This window comes from Zonotrichia leucophrys, chromosome 3 (genome assembly GCF_028769735.1).
Source record: "Zonotrichia leucophrys gambelii isolate GWCS_2022_RI chromosome 3, RI_Zleu_2.0, whole genome shotgun sequence".
Lineage (NCBI taxonomy): Eukaryota > Metazoa > Chordata > Aves > Passeriformes > Passerellidae > Zonotrichia > Zonotrichia leucophrys.
In genome coordinates this window covers 63,894,520-63,918,950 of record NC_088172.1, presented here as the reverse complement: position 1 = coordinate 63,918,950, position 24,431 = coordinate 63,894,520, and the positions used below count along the sequence as shown (strand labels likewise).

Genomic DNA, 24,431 nt, shown 5'->3' with positions numbered 1-24,431 from the left:
AGCAGGGCCCCACCTGCTCTCTCCAGTCCCAGGAGCCTGAAGCATTCCTGCATCCCACTCCCGGTGTCCCAGGCACAGCCTGGCCACAGCTGGCCCCAGCTCCCCACCTGCCCTCCTGGATTTGTGTAAGCCTTGGGTTTATCGTGAAGTACGTGCTCTCCTTTCCCATCTCATTGCATAATGTTCCATGGTTGCAGAGCTACAGCAACTCTCAGCTAGACACAGTCATTTCCTAATGTGCTATTTTAAATAAAGGGTTAAAAAAGCCCAAAAACCAAATCAAACAGCTATAATGTTCTTAAAGTGCAGGTGGAAAAAAATAAAAGTAGTCAAAGAAGTTTCAAAATTGCTACCTACAGAAGTTCTTCTAGATACAAGAAATATTTGGGATTGAAGAGAGTTAACTTTGTAGTTTCTGCTTGTTCATTAAAACATGACTGTGCAGAACACGTGTCCAGCACCACATTACTCACTATTATGTTGTGGCTGGGGAAGGGGAAGCGAAGGGAAAATAAATATGCCTAATGTGACAGCTCAAACTTTGCTCCTTGCTATCAACAACACCATCAACTGGACTCTAATCTCAGAAAACACATTGTTATTAGCCACGGCCCTCTGGCAAACATTAGCAGTGTCCACAGTCACATTTTCCCTGAGGAAATATTCTCTTTGACGTCCAAAGATGTTCTCAGTACTCCTATAAAAACAGTTCTGGAGTATCTTTTGGCTCTGGTAACTCATGGTACAGCACCCACCAAAATTTTACTTTTCAGATCTAGGGGTGGTGGCATTTAGTTTGTTTCTGTAGTGGTTGGTTGATTCACTCCTGTCTTACTGCATGAAAAAAATTCTCAGGATTCCAACAGCCATTAATCCAGCCCCAAAATTCTACTTTCCTTGTGATCCTTAGAGCTGTCACCATGACTTCTGCTAGAATGCAATCTTTTTTACTAGATTTATAAACCTTGCTTACATGCAGTAATGTAAACAAGACACATTTACAACCAAAGTGACTTGCCTTCAGATACTTTTGAGAGGTTTTTATTCTTGGTTTTTTGGTTGATCCTGCTTTCTTTAGGTAGCAAAATACAACTCACAACCGAATATGATATTCAGACACTAGGCTTTTAATTTGTGAGTAGGAGTCAAATCTCTACACTTTAGTTATGATGGCTTCATCTTTTTGCTTTTAAATAAAATAAAACAGAACCACATCAGGCCTTGAAACAAACCCAGGAGAGGAACTGGTTCCATTCTGGCAAGCCACACTGACCCAGACAGACAAGCCCACAAGGAGCACTGGATATTCAGAATATTCAGAGATGAAATTTTACTTCCCGTCTCCCAACAGTATTTTAAAGAAATAATGGGTTTCAGCTCAGACACTGCCCTGAAGCATGTGCCTTTTATCACAGCGTGCCTGTGTGTGTTCCTGGTAAGTTGTCAGCCCATCTCTGTGTTTTACATCCCTCCCACTCTGATGTGAGGCATGCCCTGCAAACTTTCAGCCATATGGAAAGGACAGTACTGGGCTTAGAGGCTAAATGAGCCCGTCACCACTTCCAGCATTTATCACCATGTTACAAGATGGTTACAACAACTTCTCCAGAAGACCCCATAAACTATTAACATTAGAAGTTTAATCCCAAGCTACATATTTAATAAGGGGAAAGTCCAACAACTTGCTTCTGGAATACAGACAAGGAAACCAGCTCCTACTTCAAGTAGTTATGAACATCTCATCTCCAGAGATGAAAATATGCTTGTTTGCAACACACATGCATGAAGAAAAGGATGGATGGGATGCATCAACTGTCTTTTTTGAGACAAAGTTATTGTGCATTCTTTTCCCCCACACTTCATGTTCCTCCCAAAGCAGACACCTAGAGTGTATTTTTAATTGCACTGTCCCATATTCCTCATACCACCCAACATGTTGTATCTTGGTCTCTTCACATCCTACCTTACCATTTCTATCCAACTCATTACTTATTCCCTCTCCTGCTAAAGATTTGAGCCTATCCCCAACAGGTTGGCAAGTTAAATCTCATCTGTCCCTTCCACTTTTAGTGCCAACTCATTTGGGAGCTATGGGTTTGGGGTTCTTTTTTTCATATTTCAGGAAAGAGATGAATGTTCTGTATATTCACTCAACTTCAAAGCCATCAGGAAAAGCCTGATGAAACTCAGCAAGCGGTAGTAAAAGTTAACAGAGCAAATTCTCTGAACTGGTTTTGGCTGGCAGGAGAGAGGACCTTGAAACCTGCTTCTGTCAGCTGCTCTCCACCCCTAACAGACAGGGTCAAGCAACTCTGATGCAGCAGATGTTCCAGAGTGAACACAGCTCCTGTACAACCAGAGCTCAGTACATGTGCATTAATTACTTACATTCCAGCTTTACGTGTGAAAAAAGAAAAAAAAAGCTGACAATGGGAGACCCAGAGATCCATACTTTGACCCCCACCCCCTCCCAACAGCAGGTGAGATCCAAATCCAGCTAAGACCCATGAATTTCTTCAAAGTCTTTGCTGCTCAGTACTCATAAATTCCTATTAAGCATTTGCAAGAGCATGCTGCTATCTGCATGCCTGCAGGCAAGGTGCAAATGGGAGACTCCAGGAGTTTTGTGACTTTGAGTTTGCTATCATCACTTGGCCTTCTCCCCTCTTCTTCAAAGCATTCAACATGCACAGAAATGGCACTTTTCAGTCTGGCCACACTTACCAGTATGATGGAGATGTGATTTTTCCACTCCTGACCTTGAAGTGGTCAGCAAAGCCAGATGTTTTACATATGATACAGGCTGTCAGCTCTCAAATCTGCAAATGTCTTTTCTGAGAAAAACCCAAGAGAAACACTTCATTTTCCCTGGTGCAGTGTTTAATTTACTATGCAAAACAACGCCCCTGCATATTGTGCTCAACCATGTGATAATTTAAAAAACAAAACAAAGCCCAAACCAGGTCTACACAGGATGGTTGCAAGAAAGGCTTCTTCCTTGTTCAATATAAAACTAGGATGGGGAAGAGGTACTTTCAAGACAACTTGTAAGAAGTTACACAGCATTGAACATGAAAAAAGCTTCAAAGCACTTTGCCATCAGCTCAGTGCTGCTACATTTGTGTTTCAACCGAAGAAAATGCCAAGAACCATCGCCTTAGAGCAGAAATGTGCACGACTGGCACCCACGTGCCATGAAAGGTGCACTGATGCTGGAGACTCCTCTGAAGATGCAGGTTACTCTTTCTGAACGAGCTGAAGACAGACAAGCACATGCAGGGGCCTTCACAGGAGCTAGAGTGGTGTCAGAAGCCCAGCCAGGCAGCTCCTTCCTTGATAACCACACAGCCAACACAAAGCTCACCAAAAGAGGAGGAATAGTGTGTGCTATCTTTTACAGTTCTGCACCTGCAGCCTCTACCATTCTTCTGTCCTCTCTCAAGGGCCTATAATTCATTGGGAGCCATGTGAAACTGAGGACATCCCATTAAACCTTACACATCCTGTTTAAATGTGACTCATTTTGTACCTCATTTTGTACCATTATGACAAACCTGTCAAAAATGGGGAAAAAATTAGAGCTGACTCTACATCATAATCACTCTTCAGAAAGCCTGAAAAGGGTTCTGTTTTTGAGGGAGGAAATAATCAGGAAAATGGTGACCACACCCAGGTAACTGTAGGCAGTCTAAAGAAAAAAGTCCCAAATCCTTCTCCAGAGCAGAAACAGCTCTGATTAAAGAAAAAAAATCAACCAAACCAAACCACCAAAAAAAAAAAAAAAAAACCCACCAAAACCAAAACAACAAAGAAATCCCAATGCAAACAAAAATCCCAACCAAACACCCACAACAAAACAACCAAAATTCCACATACCCCCTTTATCAGGAGGCATTCATAACTTAGTTGCTACAGAGTAGTTTTAAAAGTTAAAAAGATCACAAATAACCACATAGTTTTCAAGAACCTTTATACATCATCTTTTTTAATTAGATTAGCTTTACAAGCAACTTGAGGAGATGTTTCATAATGAACACTGCTTTTGAAATTACACAACTTTATAGGCAACCTGTAAATGAATCCTGAATTTCTTTGCCTGCTATAGATAAAGGTCTCATATTTCACAGCCAGCTAACATCATGAATAAAAATAGCATTATGAAGCTTTATTTTTAACCAGGACTAGACACATACAGATCATAAGACAGTTTAAAAAATAGTTTTAAAACAAGGACCTGCTTGGTGATGCTCGAGACTGAATATTCAACCGACATGAAATGAACAGTTTCTAAAGGACATGGAAGAAATGGCTGACCTGATTTGTTGACCCTGTTGTAATGACTTACATGGAGTGAAAAATTAAGCACTTTTTAAACCTGTCTGGCAAGCACAAACCTACAGTGTGATTAGAATTTGATACGCTGTTTGACTGCAGCGGTTTGAATTACAGAGGGACTGAAATGAGTTTAAAGGCTTATGCTTACATTTCTAAAACAAAACCAAACTTCTGTTAAAGGAGTACTAATGAAGATGAAGTAGAAGAGGTGACTTTTTTGCTTGTTTCACTGGTAGCCTAAAAGCACTGCAGACCAGACAGTAATGAAGATTTGCACTCCTTGGCCAGGTTGGCAGAGGCACTTACAGTAAAGGTATCCTGTCTGTTTCTCTGGGAAGGAAAGAGGAAAGAGGAAGAGAACTGTACAGGGCAAGAACTTACTAAAAAAAGGAAAAGTGAAATCAAAACAAAGCTGGGATTTCTGTTGGTTCTCCTAAATGATATACCAATACTGAATTTTTCTCCCCTTCTGTCAGTTTGTTACTAAACAATTAGCTTTTTCATGTTTTACATGAACAATAGTAATGTTTTTAATAAAAAATTACTGAGCTTTCCATAGAAAGGGTCTTTAATTGAATACAAACTATACAGATGCTAAAATTGTCACAAGTTGTAATATATACAGAAATATTTCTGTACACTCACATTGTTTTGGCTAAGTAAGGAAACAAGGGACAGATAGAAAACTGCAGTGGGTAAGGTGAACAACCCCCAAACTCCTGTAAATATGAATGCTGTCTTTGATAAGTTTGCTTTTGTTTTCTCAAGCTTTTAAAGCTCAGGGAAAAAAAAGGAAAGAAGAAGAAGAAGAAGAAAAAAAGTCTGTGTCCAAAACATCCATTTCTTAAAAATAAGAATATCACAGTTTCTGCACATCTCACTTTTATTCTGTGATATCCCATCTTCTGGATAAAATAAAAACAATGTAAAAGAAAGCAAATGTTTTCTTACTAAATATATACCTCAGTATTGATCAAAAGGCAGTGCCTTTTTGGGGAAATCCTTCAGCAACAGTGAAAATTTAAAGATGTATTATTGCACAAGGAGCTTACAGAGTAATGCACTTCAGCTTCAGTGTGCTGACCACCTCCTTGATACTATATAATAGATCAAGGTGTCAACTTACAGACTGCATGGGACACCAACATTTGAAAAGGAAATTTAAAAAAGTGAATTTTAGATATTCTAGTAACTTATATACAAAGGAAAGGGGGGTGGCAAGTATCTTTTAGAAAACGGAGAAAGCTCAAAAATTTCTGTCAAGTAAGTAAGGAGGTTCTGGGTACCTCTAATAGCCTAGGAAAGCCCTTGTATATTCTTGTAACTCGATGGTATTTACCAGGTCCCCAAAGCCAATGACAGCAACTGATAGTGTCACGTTCACTTAGTGCCAGTCACTTCAAAAATAAAAAAACAACCAAACATCCCCCCTCCAAAAATAAAAAAAAAAAAGAAACCAAAGAGAAAAGAAGAGAGACAGAAACTTCCCCTCTGTGGATTCAACATACAAAACCACAAACTGAATGTTACTAATAGCAAGATACTGATTTGCTTTTGTTAATAAGGTTCAAGAGAACATAGTCAAAAAAAAAAAAACCAATACAGCAGCAATCTTTAAAAGTTAAGATTAGTGTGAGATATGATATAAAACAATCAGATTTTTAGCTGGTAATTAAAGTGCTCCTTTTCTGAATTAAGTTGTAAAAAAAAATTAAAGTGATTATCAGTTACTGGCAACCCTTACATTAAATTAGGTCTTTCATGGCAGAGGAGAACAGTATGAACAGTTTTACAAAAATAGATCCATGTTATATTGGAGAATACTGTAATTTTTTTCCTTTTTATCAGTTTTTCATTTTTTTTAAGACTCAATTTTGATAAACTGTACCTGGTCATACAAAAATTACCCAAAATTCAAACTTTTACCATATAAAAAAAGGGAGAGATGAAATGGATTCAGCTGGATGACAGGTCTGGCAAAATATAAGGATGGACAAATTCTATGTAGGGCACTTATTTATGTCCAGATGCATATGGTGTTTCTTACTGATTGCTTATCTTCTTCACATAAGCAGTCACAGGCCTGGAGTCACAATCACATAGTACAATGCTTCAGCAGTCAAAGAACCTTCTTTTTGATGCAACATTGAAACACTGTTTGCTTCCGTATTAAGATGTTGGTTTGTTGTTGATTTTCCTTTATCTTGTTATTCACATTCAAAAGTTAATAGATAGCATCAAGATTTATCAGGGCGAACAGCAAGGGGAGTTGCTAAATCAAAGGCTTATAAAACATCTTTCCCAACTGAGTCAGAAGGTTTATTAAGTTCAACCCTCACACCTTTTTCACCTGCAGAAATATGAAAAGGAAAATGGTATTTTTCAGCATTTATCCAAGTACAGTCTAACAGTCTACATCACTTTCCAAAATAAAGTTTTCCTATCAAAACACAATATCCCATAAGCAAGAAAAACTCACACACATTCTGCATGGCTTTTGTTAGACTGACATTTATCCAAAAAATGAATAGGTTTCTATGTTATGACATTTCATTCTATAATTTCACATATTATTGTCAGTAGAAAATAAATTGCATCTTGCACAATTCTTGCTGCAGATACAGAGCAAAGAATGCAATCTGAATTGCAACTGGAAACTGAAACCACAACAATATGGTAATTTAAACCTATTACAGAGAAAACCAATACTGAAGGAGGAAGAATTTCTTTATAGAAGGGGTGATTAAACATTGGAATGAGCTGCACAGGCAGGCAGTGGAGTCACCACCTCTGGCAGCACCATGTCAGTGCCACTGTCTAGTTCATAGGCAGTGTTCAGTCAGAGGTTGGATTTGATGACCTCAGAGGGCCTTTCCAACTTAAGTGGTTCTGTGATTCTGTGAAATTTAAACAACCCAGCCTTCCTTCCTTAAGTGCCTGCAACCTGGGAGGACAGGGAGGTGGGGAAGAAGGGGGAGCACCTCCCCTTCAGGCTTGAGCCCTGCCCCAACCATCTCTCTGCCGTCCCTTTCAAAGGGCAGCAGCTGAAGCTGTGCAGAGGCCACAGCTCTGATCCAGCAAGGCTGACCCCAGGAGCTGCAGAGTTGCACGCTTGTGACATGAAGGCTGGCTAAGAGACAGACAGGCTTCCCGTGGAGGCCAGGCAGGCTGACTGCCTGGGAAGTCACCTGTGCCTTGCCAGGCACGTGCCACCAAGCCCTGGGACAGCCTGGCTGGCTGGAGCTGAGGGGCTCCCTTGGAAAGCCAGGCAGGAGCTGCACTGCTCCTGCCACTCCCAAAATGCACGGTCACTGAGAGCACCAAGAGGGTCTTGGCTGAACTGTACACGGCTCTGGGGCTGCTTGGGAGCTCCAGACAGCAATAAATGGAAGTCTCAGCTGGAAATGACTGGCACACGTTTTCAACATCATTGGTTTCAGAGCTCTTGCCAAAGCCATGTTCATGTGTGTGTGCATTTGCTGTACACCTGATTTTGGGTTATTTTTAAACTATTGTAATGAACACAAAATTGTGATGGCAATTACAAGCATGACAGAAGTCCTAGGCCATTTCTCCTTATAATGCTAATTTGAACAGGAAAATTAGATCAACTTCCTCTTGGGGGAGAAGCCAGAGAAGGAAAACAGATGCTAGATAGGTGAAATTGGAAATGAAGGAAGTAAGTCCATTCTTTGAATACAGATTTTAATTTTAGGCTTCTGTTTTTCCAATACAAAAATTCTAGTCAAGTAAAGTTGCTTTCACTTGTTGAATCCCTACATTCGATCAAACTACTTCCAGAGCTCTCAGTTCTGCAGTGCCTTACAGTCTCTGGTGTAATCCTCCTCCACATATATTAGGGAGACAAGAGTAGGGAGAAACTGTGTCCCCCTTGTAAAAACACTGAGCAGCCTCAGGCCTCAGAGGAAGTATAAGCAGGACAGGCATTGACCTGGATTTCATGAACCACTGCCCAGGAGTTGAATCCCTGGGTCACCTTTCCTGTAAAACCTAACTCGAGTTTTGCCACTTTCTCTCTCTTTTTGTGCAGAGGGTGGGCCAATGAGATGAGGCTACATTTAACTAGTCTTCCACAAAAAAGTAACCATGATATTAAGAAGAGCTTACCTGTTAGATATTTCACTTTAGCTCGTGCTCTTTCATCTGCATCAAAATACCACACTGTTATTGCGTACCTAAGGAAAGAGAAGAAAAAAGAACTCCTGAAGTATGAAGCAAAATACCACTGAAACACTTGACATGAAACACAACCTATATTAGATGATACTTCCACAGCCTGACAGAGCAAAGTTTTCATAAACAAGCAGTGGGTTTGGAGTTCTTTTCTTACTAGTAGGTATTATCTGAAAAGTCATTGAAAGGGTGACACTGATGCTCTAAGTTTACACTCTTTTCCCCAATGCTATTTATAGTTCTTGTCCAGAATAAAGTCTCTGCCTACATCACCTTGCCCCGTGACCTCATCTTTTTACTAGGTCAAGTTCATCACTGAGTCACACTGCAGTATCATTTTTTTTGGATATGTGCCACAAGGCACAATTAACTACCCCTTCTTACACGGCTCCTCTGGTTTTGCACTGCTCATAGAGGTTTTAAATACAAAATGCCATCTATTGAGAAAAGACTTTAAGGAGCTTTAGTAAATGGCATTTCACCATGACTCTTCTGGGAGTAGAGAGGGGGAGGGGAAAGCGGCACAGCTTCTGGAAAAGCTGCAAGAGGATATGCTTCAAGTTTCAAGTTACTTCTTGCAAACGCAGCTGTGTCATCTCACAGCTCCAGTCAATGTTCAGTGCTCTGGCCATCCAAACATGCTAAAGCATGGGCAACAGGAAGTCTGAATCAAATGATTTATCTATTGCCACTATCTGGAAATGTCACTTATCGTGGGGGATAGGGGGCCAGTCAATGTGGGTACCTTTAGCATCAACCACTGCCCTGCACTAAGGGACTAAAGACAGGTCAAGTTCCCCCTGTGCTTCAGATTGGGAACAGCTCCTTTAATATGCCACAAAAATATTTGTATATTGATGGTTGTTTCTGTTCCACAACCCTCACCTAATTCCCAAATTAGATATGGTAGCTTAGCTTGAAAATTATTGTTTTCTGACAACAAGAGGGAACATTAAACTGAAGCACCCAGTCAATCTTCCAGTAACACAATAGGGTGGTAAGGACAAAGGCCAAGTCAGAAGGGTATAAGGCCACTACAGAGAAATAATGAAGATGGCACCCTTTGGCTATGTTGGGGCCTGCTTATGGCTCTGTGTGCTCCCACAGAGTTCTGCCAAGCACAGGCTCAGAAACTTCCCACCTACACACTCAGGATGTTTTCTCCAAAATAAGAGATCAGGCAACATACAAACTCAGCAACAGAGTGGAAGCCTAATCACCCATTAGCAGAAATACTCTCCTTTTTGTCAGGAGTAACAACTCACAGTGTCCCTAATTTCTCATTTCTTGCTAAGAGAGGCACCATGCAGCAGAGAGTCCATCACCCCTACCTTGTAGCAAATGCTGGCTGTACTTCATGAGGGTTGCGGCGATCAGACCAGAAGAATAGCAGTCTATCAAATTTGGGTTCAATATCAGCAAATTGGGCTTTGCCTTCTGGAAATATCCGAAGGATGCCTCCACTTACCTGCAAATGAAATATTTGCAAACAGTGCTTGAGAGCCAAGTCTCATTGCATTTAATAATTCCAAATATCACATTTGAAAATACCCCAGACACTTGGAACTGAAACAAAAGCCTTTATAACGTGCTATAGATATTATGAATCCATAGCTTTTCATTTAACAAATTGTTTAACACATTTTTCACTGTAATTTCAGAATGCTACATCTTTTCATGTTTAAGTAAAAGCTGTGAGTTAGATGGGGGGGTAGATGCATTACTATCAGCAAAACAAACATGGACAAGGCTGACTAATATTACACAGGTGGCTAAAACCACCCCAATATAGATGGGAGAAACATTTTACTTCACATCTGAGTTTCACCTTTCCCCATTAAAGAGATTATTTCTTTTAACTGCAGCACAAGTTTATGTGTAATTAAAATAAGGAAAGAGTAGGAAACTTCAAATTAAAGCTTGAATCTGTACTACTCATAGTCAATTTAGATCTCTTTCATGTTTTGAAAACAGTTGAACCTACCTATGTATGCCTAGAAATAAGCGCAACTAGGTGGGGTTAATTATATTTAAGTCACACTAACTTCTTCCTACTGATGGTGTTGATGTTTGTTAAATCTAACTATAGATGGCCACCACAGACCTTCATGTCGTAACAGACATAACAATGCAAGCACTAACAAGGCAATTTGATATAAACGATTGGACATCTGTGATCTCAGTCAGCAAACAAGTGACAATTTAGATCCATTTCTTCTCCTAAAAAAGTTTGAGATTCTTTTTTCAATAAACAATATACCTGTTAGTATATTAATTTGTAATCTGAAATAGATTTTGCAGGAAATAAATGCCATTGTTCGTAAGTTAAATACCCAGCTCGTAAATTTCTCACAATGATTGTGAAAATGCAATTTGCTTGACTTCTACACTCTGGCACATATTCTCTTTTTTTTTTCCCAAGAGAGAAACCATAAATCAACCAAAAATCCCTAAAAGCTGCACTTTAAGATGTTTAGTACAATCAGTCCATTTACATGCAAAGATGCTATTATGGCAAAAAAAAAGTTTTCTACTTGTAAGATTCAATTTGACATGTCAAAGAGCACATCAGAAACAGAAAGCTTAAAGTGCACTCATCTGACTCAGCTTTCTGATCTATCAGTTTTATGCAAGTATGTTACTAGGGAAAAAAAAAAAAAAGAACTCTCATCTGCAGTTTGTGTTATCCATATCTGGTGCACGCTATGCACAGAATCTGACTGCTCCCATGCAGATTCCACAGTAGCATCTTCCACATGCTACTCTCTTAGCATGATGAGGCATCCGTAGTTTTATCCTGGTTTTTTTCCCCATACACTATGAGAGTAAACCTGTCCATCATTAATGGCAGAGAAATCAAAGGATTAGCAAAGCTGTACTCTTTCATGGTATCAATACTGCCATTTAGCTACATCTGTTCTTCAAATCTACCTAGTCCCATTGAATCACTAGGAAAATCCTTATTAAAAATGCACTTTACTACTAGCCACTAGTAGTAAATTTTCAGACTACTTGAACTGTGGTATAAATCTGTTCTACACCCTGGATCTACAGTGAAACAAGACTTGTGCTGCTTTGAACTATACTGATGTAGCAATGACTGTAACACTTGGCTTATCTGAAAATGCTCCCAAGCTATAGCATCTTTCTTTTTAGAACCATACTCAAATAATCAATCTACTTCCACAAAAAGCAAACAAGATTCAACAGGAATAAAAGTAAAATTAAAAAAAAAAGAATGTATGAAATTGCCTTTAATTTCTCTTTGTGAATAGGGAGGTATCTACCACTTTCCTCCATTCTTACTGTCAAGAAGATCCTGCTGACATCATGCAAAATCTTGAAAAGAAATGCTTCATTTCTATCTGCTCTCACTAACAACAGAATTAGGGAGGCAAAGGATAACCACAGTTAACACAATGTAAAATCACAACTAAGGCACAGAAATAAGGACATGAACAAAAACCTCAAGCAAAGGTGCAGTAACAAGTATATTTATATACATACATATATATGGAGGTAAAAAACATTTTAGAAAGAAATTATTGCATACCTTGGCATCCCAGTCCTTATTAAGATAGTATATACATGTAACACATCTTCCATCTCCATTTGGATTATCAACGTGGAGCACATAGCCTGTTCCATTGCCTGGATAACAAGCCACCATAGCCTGGAGCCAAAGAATCAAATACAGGAATTACTTTTATCTCTGTGTGTGGGAAAAGTCTACATTTTATCTACATTAATTCTTAAGTAATTAATACATAAGCAATAGAAAAATTAAACCAGAAATAACAGTCAAAGAAAATTCTAGCTGGGCTTTCTTTCTAGTTAAAAACTGGTTTAGAACTCAAACAGAAGTTGACAACAAAGGCATGACAGACACTGAGAGGAACACTTAATTAAGGCATGGCAGGTGGGGCTACTCTCATGTTGTGACTAATCACTCAGACTTCCCTCCCGTGAACGACATGGAAGAGAGGAAGAATGTATTGCCTGTAATTTAATAGCTTCTCCTTGTGATAAGAAATCTTCCAGGCTCAAGTTCAGACAGCTATCTTTTCATCTTTTTTTTCCCCCTGTGTTTCCAATGCAAAGAATTCCTTCTCAAGAAATGCTGACAAACTTCTATTTTTAGGAGACTTTTAGACAAAACCAGTAGCCCATGTTACTCGATCACTCCAAGAGCATTCTTGGGCTTGTGTTTTGTCCTGTACATAGGAGGTCTTTGAACCTTTGTTGAAACAAACCTACACGTACAACAAAAACATCCTTTTCAGACCAGAAGTGAGAAATGGAAAACAGACACCGAGCAGCAATCTGCAATAACCTTCTGACATCAAACGACTCCCAGTACAGCAGTGTATTAACCTTCCCAGGCTGCACTTTGCTCAGCTGACTTGAAAGCCCCCTGGAAGGCGATTTCTGACTCTTGAGACACACGGATGTGCGTGTGAAACAAAGTGGCCCTTGCTCCCAGATGGCCTGATTAGCTTGATTAGCTATCAGAGCACGTGGCTGGTTCGTTGCACAGCACATCTCTGGATCTTTATGCCTTTGCTAGAAATAATAATTATTTCACTTTTTTGAAAGAGATCAGAACAAAGTTTTCCAAGTCAAGTCACCCACTGTCACCACTATTGTCACAGTACTCACAGTGACAATATCCTACCAGCAAGAAATCGCAGCATGAATTAAAAAATTTAAAAAAACAAACCAACACCAACCAAAAAGTGAATTTCTAGCAGTAAACCAACATACTGCTAATCTCAATGACTGTCTGCTGTATGAAAAAAAGTAGAAAAAACTTGTATAAACAAACATTCCTGTCTAGATTTAGCCTGGTTAAGTTAGAACTCTAAGTCAGAGCTCTGCACTGCAAACTCTTTCACCTCAAATGTAATACATAAAAAATACTTTCCCAATAAAGTGATTTTTTTGCTTTATACCAGTAATTTTAAATTCCTCTCCCTCCTTTCATATGCTACAAATAAAGCTTTCCACAGTTCGTATTACTTGCAAGTGTTGAGGAATACATTCAGTGCAGGTAACTGGATAAACTGTGCTTTGTGCAAACTGAGAAAGAGTTTAAAGCACTTGCAGTTCAATCCATAAAATATTTGCATATCACATGTCAGCAGAATGGATTTTGCTATAGCAGCAGCCTTTTAAAAATCTTTATTTCCATATATACTCTACTAATGGAAACAACAATTTTTAGTAGCTATGTCTAGGCAGAAATCAGAACACAGTACTTGCCAAGTTGTAAGCCTGTGACTTTAAAGAATCCTAAAAATAAAGCCAAACTTCATTCACATCATTTGGAAGTGATTACACTGCATGAAAAGTACTTAGAAATACAAAATCCAAATATATTTCTAATTTTCATTAGGCACTTCAGTTTCCTAGCCTCTTTACTGTAATCATAATGCCTTTATGATTACTGGCCTCATGTTATGAAAATGTTACACATATCAAGAATGTGATCTAATATTTGGCAACGTCGTGATTTATCAGTTCTGCTTCAGGAAGATAAACCCACAGAAATCAAAACAGTGAGTTAAAGATACCAAATAATGTAATAGGGTTCTGTAATTTCCTTTCTTAGAAAAAAAAAAAAAAAAAGGAAGAAAACAAAAGCAAAGCTGGGCTGGAAGAAGAAGATATTTGGTTTTCACTGAAAGCCAACAGTGTTGATAAAAAAGTCCCATGTACCGCATAAACCACACCAAACTCTCATGGAGCACGAACAGTGCTGAAAGCAGATCCAGGTCCAACTCTGGAACAGTATTCCTAACAGTAGGAAAGTTTTAATTTAAGGAGCTTTGCTGAGACAGATCATGCAAATTAAACCCTGACACTATCTGTTGCTCACTATCTGTGTGAAAACAGCTACTAAAAATCTCTCAGAATGAGGTGAACTTTGAGATCAAGCAGCTGGAGCAATGCAAATTCTCACTTTGATAATGGCGAGTTAGACTCTAAGGCAACAAAGCAATATTTCCCACCACACTGCTGAAGAAAAAGAGGACAAACAAGACTTTTTGGAATGTCTGAGGAAACACCAGTTGTCACCAATTTCACATAAAGAGCAGCCATATTCATTTCATACAACCATTTGAGTCTAAAATATTTTCAGTCTTTAAAAATACCTCATTTTTCACTTCAGAGTCTCAAACACCTCCTATCATCAACGCCAAGTGACGAGAAACAGTTTTGCTGCGATAACTTATCTAACATGTATTTGTTATAACACTCAGAATGATTCAGCCCTCAGCAGCAAATTGGAAAGCAAATAAATTTGCAACTCAGCTGCTGTAGCATAATATACATTGTCCCTGCCACGTCCCCAGTTAACCCATGATAAGGAAAGGTACAAAATATAACAATTTATCAGACATGGCACGTATATTGCTTTGTGCAACTTTATGAAGTGAGTTCATGCCAAACTGTCATGTAGTGCAAAATTATCCACATGAACAGGACACAGAAGTGATCCACATAAATAGCAAAGCCTTTGCTGTTTTAACACTTTACAGTATAAATAAGAAAGCAAAGACATGTATATCACAAACTGAGAAAAATTTGTGTCTGTGGCAATTTTTTTTTCCCAAACACTGTTAGTGGCAGTCAGTACAGCCAGGCATTGGAGACCTGAAAGTCTAAGATTTCCTAACATTTTGGGCTATGAGCAATAAAGTTCCTAGCTTTCCAAAACAAAGAGACACCCAGTTGGGTGGCTCATAAGCTGTCCCATAGAAGCAATCAGTTAATTCAACTCAAGGTATTACTTGCATTTTCTTAACAGAAAAGGAGCCTCCTCTTTTGTCCTTTTTGGGCATTACTATTCTTAAGCATTCAGTAAACTTACTTTCTGCAAAAAATGTACTTAAGTCACACTGGATTTGTTCCCTCACAGGATTCCTGTGCCAACACTTTTAATATTAACCTTCTTTAACCCAAGAGCATTCCCTTTTAGGCTGAGCACTCGTGTCTAGCACATGAGCGCTGTCCTAAGATACCCCCTGGAATTCATGAGTAATCGAGAAAGCATGAAGGTGCCCTCCCTCACTGATATCTGCCCAACTTGTGTCTATCAAGTCTGAAGTGCTCACATGCTAAAGCTCCTGCTGATTCCTATTCATATACAGATGTTCTGTGTGCAAATGTTCTAAACCCAGAAAATAAGGCCATCAGCTCAAAAAGCAACATTAAGTTGTTAACAGAAGAACTGATTGAAACCACAGATTTTCTGCTAAGAATAGGCATCCTTGGTGTGTCAGGCATTATTCTAATTAACAATAAAATGCACAAAGGTAGCATCAGAGGGAATAAATCATAGTCCATATAGTTTTTTACAATGTAAAGACATCAGCTAAGACAGCCCTGGGAGGAACAGTATAACAGTGCAGCTGAAAACATTATTTTGTTTGGGACTAATCTCAGCCTCCTTTCACACAAATGTATGACAGCCTCTCCCATCTATAAAGAAGGAAGACTTGAAGGTAAACAAACTGAAGCTTTATCTTCTATCCTCTCCATTCCTCTCACTGCTGGATGCCTGAAAGTTTAGGTATCGCTCCTTTAAAAAAAAGGAAACATCAAAGCCAACTCTTAGGAAAGAGAGGAGAATACCAGTAACATGAGAATACAAAATTCTCTAAGGGAGGAAAACCCCCAAAACCACAAGCATGTAATGGAGAGGATGTGTGTTCTATTAATTTATTAAAAGAATTATTAAATAGATTAATATTTAAACTTTATTGTTAATCTCATATTAAAGCTGCATCAGTCAAGGAGATGTCACTTTTGGTGTTTGCTGAAGGAACTGCAAATCTCAGTGAGCCAAACAAGATGTCTAAATGCAAGACCGATGACTTCCTACCAAAATTTATCAGATGTGCTCACAAAGACTTCACTGGAAATCCTTGGCATTGGACATCTGACATATTATTCAAAGAAAAAAACTTCACACACCACTACAATGAAGAACCAAAGAAAAACAGAATTAAATTTAAAAATGACCCAACCCTGTTTGGCTTATGATGTATTTCTATTTCAAAAATTTATTCATCCCTGACAAACCAGAGCTGTGAGGAAATATATTTCATTTAAGCACACATCAGGCTATGATTTTTCACAAGTTGAACAAAGTAACAGTCAAATCAAAAGAACAAAAGACTGGTTTAGTATCACTTTCTGTGAGGAGGATCAAGATTACTCCCTTACATATGCTAGCATGGTACAACTTAGCTTGGATTCATAAGTGTCCTGGTTTAGGGCAAATTTAGGAGAGAAATCCTTCTCAAGCACAGACAGAAACTTGCAACTGGAAAGAAAATGGCAACAGGGAGAAACTCCTGTCAGCCTTACCCAAAACAGAGCAATCTAAAAAAAGGTAAAATAAACCTGAGATACAGCTAATCTAAATATTTCTATACTAACTTCCATCTGAGTAAAATTTCCTGCTGTTATCCTCCACGGTTTAGTAAGCAATGCTAGAGAATCAAGTTTTCACACATGTCAACAATGTGAAACTAGAGAAGCTGGAGAGAAATATCAGACCCTGCAAAGATTTTTTATTAAAAATTCATGCCTTGCAGTCATCATCAACTGCAAAATATGCAAGGGAAAAGTAAACTGCTACTTAGCAGCTTAAAAATTAACCAAGGCATTACACATCCTCAAGAGAAGAGAGGAAACTCTAAGTTAGAAACTAAAATAAGCTAAAAAAATTGACATGTTGCAGCAGCTTCGAATCACTGATCTTTAAGCCCTTTCTCCTAATATTAAATTACCACTATAGCCATTCAATTTGTCCATTAGCAAAGGAGTTAGGAACCATTCTTTTCTTCTGTATTTTTCTCTGCAGATATGGTAAACACCCAGCTGCAGAGTGAAGGCAAGAAAAACCCAACTACTGAAACAGAAACCAACAACCACCCAAACTAACAAACCCTGACTGCAGCATACACCTGCTATTTGTGCCACCTTCTTGTGAGAACAGAGTAATCTGCTCTTTCAGGAAAAAACCCAAGCAACTGAAGGCAAGGATGACAAACACAGGTCACCCTCTCTTGTATCCTGCCAAGTTTTAACAGCAAAGTTGGAAAGCCTGGCAAAGTGAAGGCAAACTGAACTCAGAACAGAGATGAAAAATGAACTCAGACAGGAAGGGAGAGAGGAAAAACTGAGAGTTGACATAGCTGCTTACACTATTAATAGAATCAGCACACAGCTATGTACATGGATTACATCTTCCATGACCTTCTAGGGAGTTCAGTAACCTGACCTACCCCCCCCTCCTTCCCAGGCTTTTCAATGCAATGGCCAACACAAGTTTTCTACTTGCTTTGGACAGAACCACATTTCATGAGCATACACAAGCAACATAACATACCATACCATACTATCAAAAGTTTGGCACAACATATTAATACCTTTATACATTGCTTATTTCTAACTTGCCAATCAGATGCTGATTTCTCAGCCCAAATTTCAGAAAAAGCCTTGCCAACCAGCAGTTAATTCCTCTTCAAGTCATGGCCTTACTCCTGTCTTCATTTTTATGTGCCATTTACCTGCTCACGACATTCACTTCAAACATCCTAATAAAGTGACACAAGCCAGAAGGCAGCAGTTTCCATGCTGGTTCAGTGGCCACGTTCAGCTGAGCTCTCTAGGGCCAGCAGAGGATCCAAACAGCTTGAATGCAACCATGGTGCCACAGAGAATAAAACAGCTCAGGTATTTTTCCCTGTAGCAACAACTGGTTTGGTACTCTCCCTTTACCATTATATTCTAATTGTGCTCAACAGCAGGAGCACACAAAGTTCATTTTCAAGTATCATTCCTTTAATCCATGCATGCCCATAGACTCCAAGAAATGCTCTTCAGCTCTTGAATTGCTGAAGAAATGTGCATACAAGTCTAGATGATTCATCAGTTCTTACACATGGCACAGGAAAAAACACAGAACTGCAGCAGCTTAAGTCTGATATTCAGGAAATGACTGTGCACGTGGGATGTGCTTAGGCTTTGATGAATACATCTAACAAATAAGAAATAGGATAGAGAAGCTTTTGTGAAACTATCAAGCAAGAGATATTAGCCAGGGAGAAATGGTACTGGTTCTCAACATGGGGACAGCAGAGGCATGTTCCTTGCATGGAGGCTTTGACTGAGCCCTGAGGAGAGCACGGCAAATGGGGAAACACATCTCCAGAGGTGAGCCCTTGAGCAACTGAAACCAGTGCTAAAGACAGACATAACAGCAAGATCTAAAACACTTCCCAGCTGAAGTTCTGCAGCTCTCACTGCTACTAAACTGAGATAAAAGTGCTTAAACATTAATGAGCTTTTCTGCTCTCCTATACCTCAGCTTGTAAAGCTGCAAGTCTCAAATCTCCAAAGGCAAAGAGAGGGCTGAGTCAGCTAACAAACAGCAAGGAAAAAGAAAGATTGTATCTTCTGTAACACAACACAGTGGCATTTTCCAGGCTGCTAGCCAGGTTAGGTGGGACGTGCCTATTCTCAAAATTGTGCCAGTTTAACAAAAAGGTGCTGTTTTAAAATTGAGTCAGTGAAGGCACTGCAAATACACCTGCAGTCCTTCAATCTTATGAAGCCCTAGTTTCCATTAACTTAATCTAACTGCTTATCAGGAAAATAAAATGGAGTTCAAACCTAAAAATGTACACAGAGAGCTGTGCACTGACTTAAATAGAGTAATAATTTAAAAACCAAAAGTTTATCTAACATATCTCTAAATACAGACAATGTCTTCAAGTCTAAACCACCTACATTCCCTAAAAAAAAAGAAAAAAAGAAAAAATAATCATTTATATAAGCACATCCAAGATATGTCAGTGCTTCAAAGCAGTAATAGCTCCCTCCTCTAAGGTTCAATATAATGCAATCTGATAGCTTTGATATCAAAGTCTACTGCAAACTTAAAAAAAAAAGTCAACACAGAACACACAAACAAAAAAATCCCCCAGATATACCTAATTGAGGCTTCCCGAAGAAAGCAGATGAAAAGCACCGTCACGAGAGGCAGAAAGTTCTTTCCTAAAAGCCGAGGAGCAAACACAACTCTTGGCTTTGCAGCTAGGAAGGGTCTAAAGCATACTTGATTTGTGTCGGTCTAAATCTGTCTAGAGTATGATTAAATAAGTTGACCAATACATTTCAGATTGAAACCACTGCTGAATAATAGAAAATATGTTTGTAGAATTGGCAGGCCTCCATGGCTAACTCCCCATCCTCTTCAAGAGAAGCAGACTCATGACTCACTATTTTGGCGCTGTATAAAAACTGACAGAGAAGTCAGTCAACACAGATTTTAAGAGTCTGTTCTTAATTTAACACCATAATTGCTTTGAAATTAATAAAACCATTTAGAAAATAGGTACTTTGAAACTTTTTTCCCCAACATGGGGCAGAGCTTTCTGCTCTCACATAAGACTACTCAACTTCCTAGTTTCATCACTACCCATTCAAAAAGGGCACAGAGCAACATCTTTAGGAACTAAAAATAACATAACACTAAAGCAAATTACAACAGTGCACTAAAACAGTATGAAGTTAAGTCTCATTCAGCTACATCACTTAAAATATATACTGACAGCTCTTTGTGCACACCAGATTTCCAGAGCCAACCAAGTGACATCAGCAGGCACACTGATGCACAGCACACAAAAAAGCATGGTTACCTATTTTTAGATTATTACGTATTATCAGTGAATTTTTTCAGTTGTGCAAGATCTACTGGGTAAACAACAACTGGACTCAACCTTAAGGGGTCTTTTTCATCTAAATGATCCTGTGACACACTACCTTAAAACTAAAGCACGCACATTAGCCTAAACACCAAGCCTGGGGACTTCTTAGCACCAGAAGAGGCTGGGAAAGAAGAAACACTAAGGATTAAGAGTAGCAAGAGGTGGTTGCTTTTTGTTTTTCTTTTTGAACCAAACATTACTGTATTATCTGTGAAAGTAAATGGCTGAGAAATTTGCCATTTAAAGGACATCACTCATCATCTCTGCCTTTCTCTCTTCACAACTATACATACTGAGAAGCCTAGAATTTCTTTCTCCTACAAGATAAACCATACACAATAATTTTGCTAACTGCTAGGAGGGAGATTCATTTCTTACTTAAAACTGCAATTTTGTTTCTGTTTTAGGGAATAAAATAGCCACATAAGTGAAATTTAGCTTGCAGGAAAAGTATCTTTATATAAATTTGAATGTTGCACAACTGCATGGGAACAGGATTGCGTGTTTAGTACTAAGTTTAGCCAGATACTTGGAAATATTTGTGCACTTCAAGTTCCTTAAGTTTAGCTAATGTTAATGTAGTTGCAGTAAAATGTCCAAATCTAGGCGTCAGATACCTCTGGATTTTGACCACAGAAAGAGTCACTGTCATAAACAGCATGCCGAGGAGAATGATTTTAAAGCAGGTTTTAAGGCTATTTTCAAGGGGACACACATGACTCAGCATGCCCAAACCTCACATTAAATGCTATAGCATTAACTCTTTAATTTTAGAGTCCAGATAATCCTTTGAAATTATTTATATATTACAGAAAAAGAAGTAAGTATGCACTGAAATGTTATTAGACATTTATTTATAGACAGATTTAATTTATATCAGTACTGCACAGAAATCTGACTAAGGTTTAAAGCCAAACAGTAACAAGCAGCCTGTAATATGCTTTCAAGCCACCTACAATTTAAATGCAAGAAATGCTGACTCTGCCCATGCTACGTTTTATGGGTTTCACACATAAACTGTCTCCATCCAAGCTTTTCTTTGCAATCCCACCACAGCCCAGTAACAGGGCCTCTTTCGCAGCTGGCATAAACAACACTTAGGGGTTTTGTTGTTTTAACCAGATCACCCAATGTATCCAGTTCAAACGCACGCAGGCATTAAACAAATCTACTGGTATTCCAGCTGTCCCAGTTCCCACCAGTCCTTGGGCAAAGCCCTGAGGAACAGCTGAGGGCACGCAGCACTACAGGCTGAACACAAACACCAGGGGCAGGACCGCTGATGTGGGCACGCCAAGACGGAAAAGTGACTCCCCAACCCACCCGTTCTGTGTATGTTCCAGCAGAGGCAGCCGTGTCATCCCGGGTTATGGAGGCATTCTGCTGCAAACAGGGAGGCTGCACTGGCTCGGTGCAAGGAGAGCAGCTCAGGAATGCAATCTATTTGCTCCGAGAGCGTGAGGCCTTTTGAGCATGAGAAAGATCTGAACGTACCCAACGCTGACTCCAGGGAGGAAAAAACACCTGAGGAAACTGTCTGTGCTTGTCTGGCTGATACAAAAGCCCCGCTGTCTTCTGCAATGCCAACTCAACTGACCATGCAGTGAATTTATGTTCATGACGGCAACAAGATCATCTCTAGGTTAGGACCTCCTGCAAAGCTCCTTGGTGCTGCTTCAACAGGTTTTTTTCCCAGTCTCCCCATCAATCATAACCACTGGCCCAGGAGACCAACGTGATGGAAAAACACATCACTCTCATGCCTTGGAAAAAATAGAACATGCTGCATTATCAACTATAAATTGGTTAAAATGGACCCATCTGGTTTGTTCCAAGTCTGTTTATATTTGGCATTAGAAAGCTGCTATGAAGAAAACCCATCCAATAAAAAAATCTTTTCACCCTTGCCACTATCGCAGCAACAAAAATAGTATTTATTAGTATATATATAAAATTATCCATCCTTCCTAAAAGGCAAGGCTTCTCCATAGATTAGTCCTTTCCTGTGAACAACAACTAAAAAGCCTGTTTATGTTAAGTGACAAGGCTTCTGTTGATCAAATTGGTTATGACTGTCTGTAACTCAACAAGTATTGTGGTTAGAAGTCACATGCTAACCTCAAACTCCAAATTTCCCACTCTAAAAAGCAGAAAGTGACAGAATCCAAGCTCCACATAAAGTGGTGATGTAAACAAAAGGCCATGGTGTAGAAAATCTGACAGGAACAAGAAAGCTTTTAACAACTTGTCACGGAGACTTCCCCCCCACCCCCCCGCCAAGGCACTCAGAAGAACACAGAAACCAGGACCTCTTCCCTCAAATGCTCACACAGAAAGTCAAAAATCTCAACATCAGCTGTTAGCATGCAACCAGCACTTACACAATCTTAAACCTTCTTAAAAGCACTGTATTTAGTAAGAAAGAGAAATAGACTATTCCACACCCCATCTAGAAATAACAGGTTTCAAGACAGGATGGGCACACCTCCTTTTTTTGTGTTTCTGCAGAAAGGTTTATCTGTATGTCCCTTAAAATCCAATCAGCAGAAACTTTCCTGGTAAACCAAAGGACAGCTAGGGCTTGGCAATCTACAGTACTCACTGGGGAGAGATTGTGGGGATTAGCAATAGTAGCCTAGATCAGAGGTGTCACGTCAGAACAAGAGGACTGTTCCACAGCACATATTTATGCAACCTACATGCAAGATCTGCAGAGCTTAAGTAAAGCCTGTTGCCAGCTTAATGTTGTGCCAATTAAAGAAGAAAAAAAAGAGGCAAGAGCATAATGGATGACAAAGTGTTTGCCTCAGTCTGTAAATGACCCAAAACAATTCATACCCAAGGTATGAACTCATCATCAACTCGGGCAACAGCAGTGGAAATTACTGATGGACAGACAACATACAGTGACATGAAAGGAAGATGAAGAAAGTAGACACCAGAAGGACATTGTCAAAAGTCTGCATTATTGAAAGGGAGAAAATAACACCAAGTACCACAAGAACTAAGGGAGGAACAGAACAGAAGCCAAGTACAAAAATCTTAGATTCCAGATTTCTACACAGTCAATTTCCCCTTCAAGTCAGCAAGCAATCACTTCAGATTTCAGGATTGGCAGAAACAGTCTTTCAGGCAGAGACTGTATTTTGAAAGAAATTTTACACATAATTGCTGAAAATAAATAACAGATGTCCTAAATTTGTATCCAGTACTGCACACTAACACTGGGTAGCAGTTTCTAAATAGGAGACCGCACTTCAAGAAATTATCTGTGGGCAGCCAACTGATTTACTAATTTCTACAATGGGTAGTAAAGGGCCCTGTATCTTTATACTAAAGACACTACAGATGCCCAAACTTTGTTTGTATTCTCTCGAAGTCACACTTGTTTGAATATGGGCAATCAAGAGGAGAGCTGATTGTGAAGACAGAGAAAGGCTGTAGGGAAGAACAGGGAGGAAGGGGAGGAGTCGGCAAGTGGACAGTGGATGTACTTGCCAAGCTGTGCTGCTGCAGTAGCAAGGGGAGCAAGCCCCACAGCACGGGTTTAACTGCGGTTACCCTGCCACTAACCCCGTGAAATGAGGCTGCAAGCACTAACCAATGAGATACCTCAGCAGGCCTCAGCTGTAGTTGTTTTCGAGTGTCTTCCAGCCCCCTCATGAACCACACCACAAAACATCTTGGACATCGAAGGTTACTCTCAGCACAGAGATTTGCAACCAAAGATAAGAAAAAAGCTGCTGCTCCATGCACAGCACTGTGCTCACATCCACCCACTGTGTGCAGAAGGCTGCTCACATCATCTGTACTCCAGGTAAAATGTTTGCATGGAGTGGCCTCACAAAAAGCTGCTTACCTCTCTGAATGCCTGCTCTGCCCTCAAGTCTATTGACCAATTTATCTCCCCACTTGGAGCACATAAAAATCATTAAAAAGATCGATGTTTTTTATTTCCAGGATCAATACAAGCAATGTGATATAGCTACCATGAAGACAACTGAGAGTTACTCCAAAAAACAAGAATTTACTTCCTCTGTAAAGACAACCCTTAATCAAGGGCTCCCAAACCAAGATAACCATTCCTTAAAAGTGAAGGCTACATGATGGAAAAAA

General features: G+C 39.4%; 1 protein-coding gene across 1 annotated transcript in view; it reads right to left on the bottom strand.

Annotated features, from left to right (window-relative positions):
- Nucleotides 1-3,961: 3,961 nt before the first annotated feature.
- Nucleotides 3,962-24,431, bottom strand: part of EGLN1 (egl-9 family hypoxia inducible factor 1) — a 34,351-nt gene continuing 13,881 nt past the window's right edge. Inside the window, exons 2-5 of the mRNA XM_064708532.1 lie at nt 12,083-12,202; nt 9,861-9,997; nt 8,464-8,531; nt 3,962-6,685 (exon numbers count right to left, since the gene is read on the bottom strand). Of these exons, the coding sequence (XP_064564602.1) occupies nt 6,621-6,685; nt 8,464-8,531; nt 9,861-9,997; nt 12,083-12,202 (390 nt within the window). The 3' untranslated portion in view covers nt 3,962-6,620. The remainder of the gene's footprint in view (nt 6,686-8,463; nt 8,532-9,860; nt 9,998-12,082; nt 12,203-24,431) is intronic.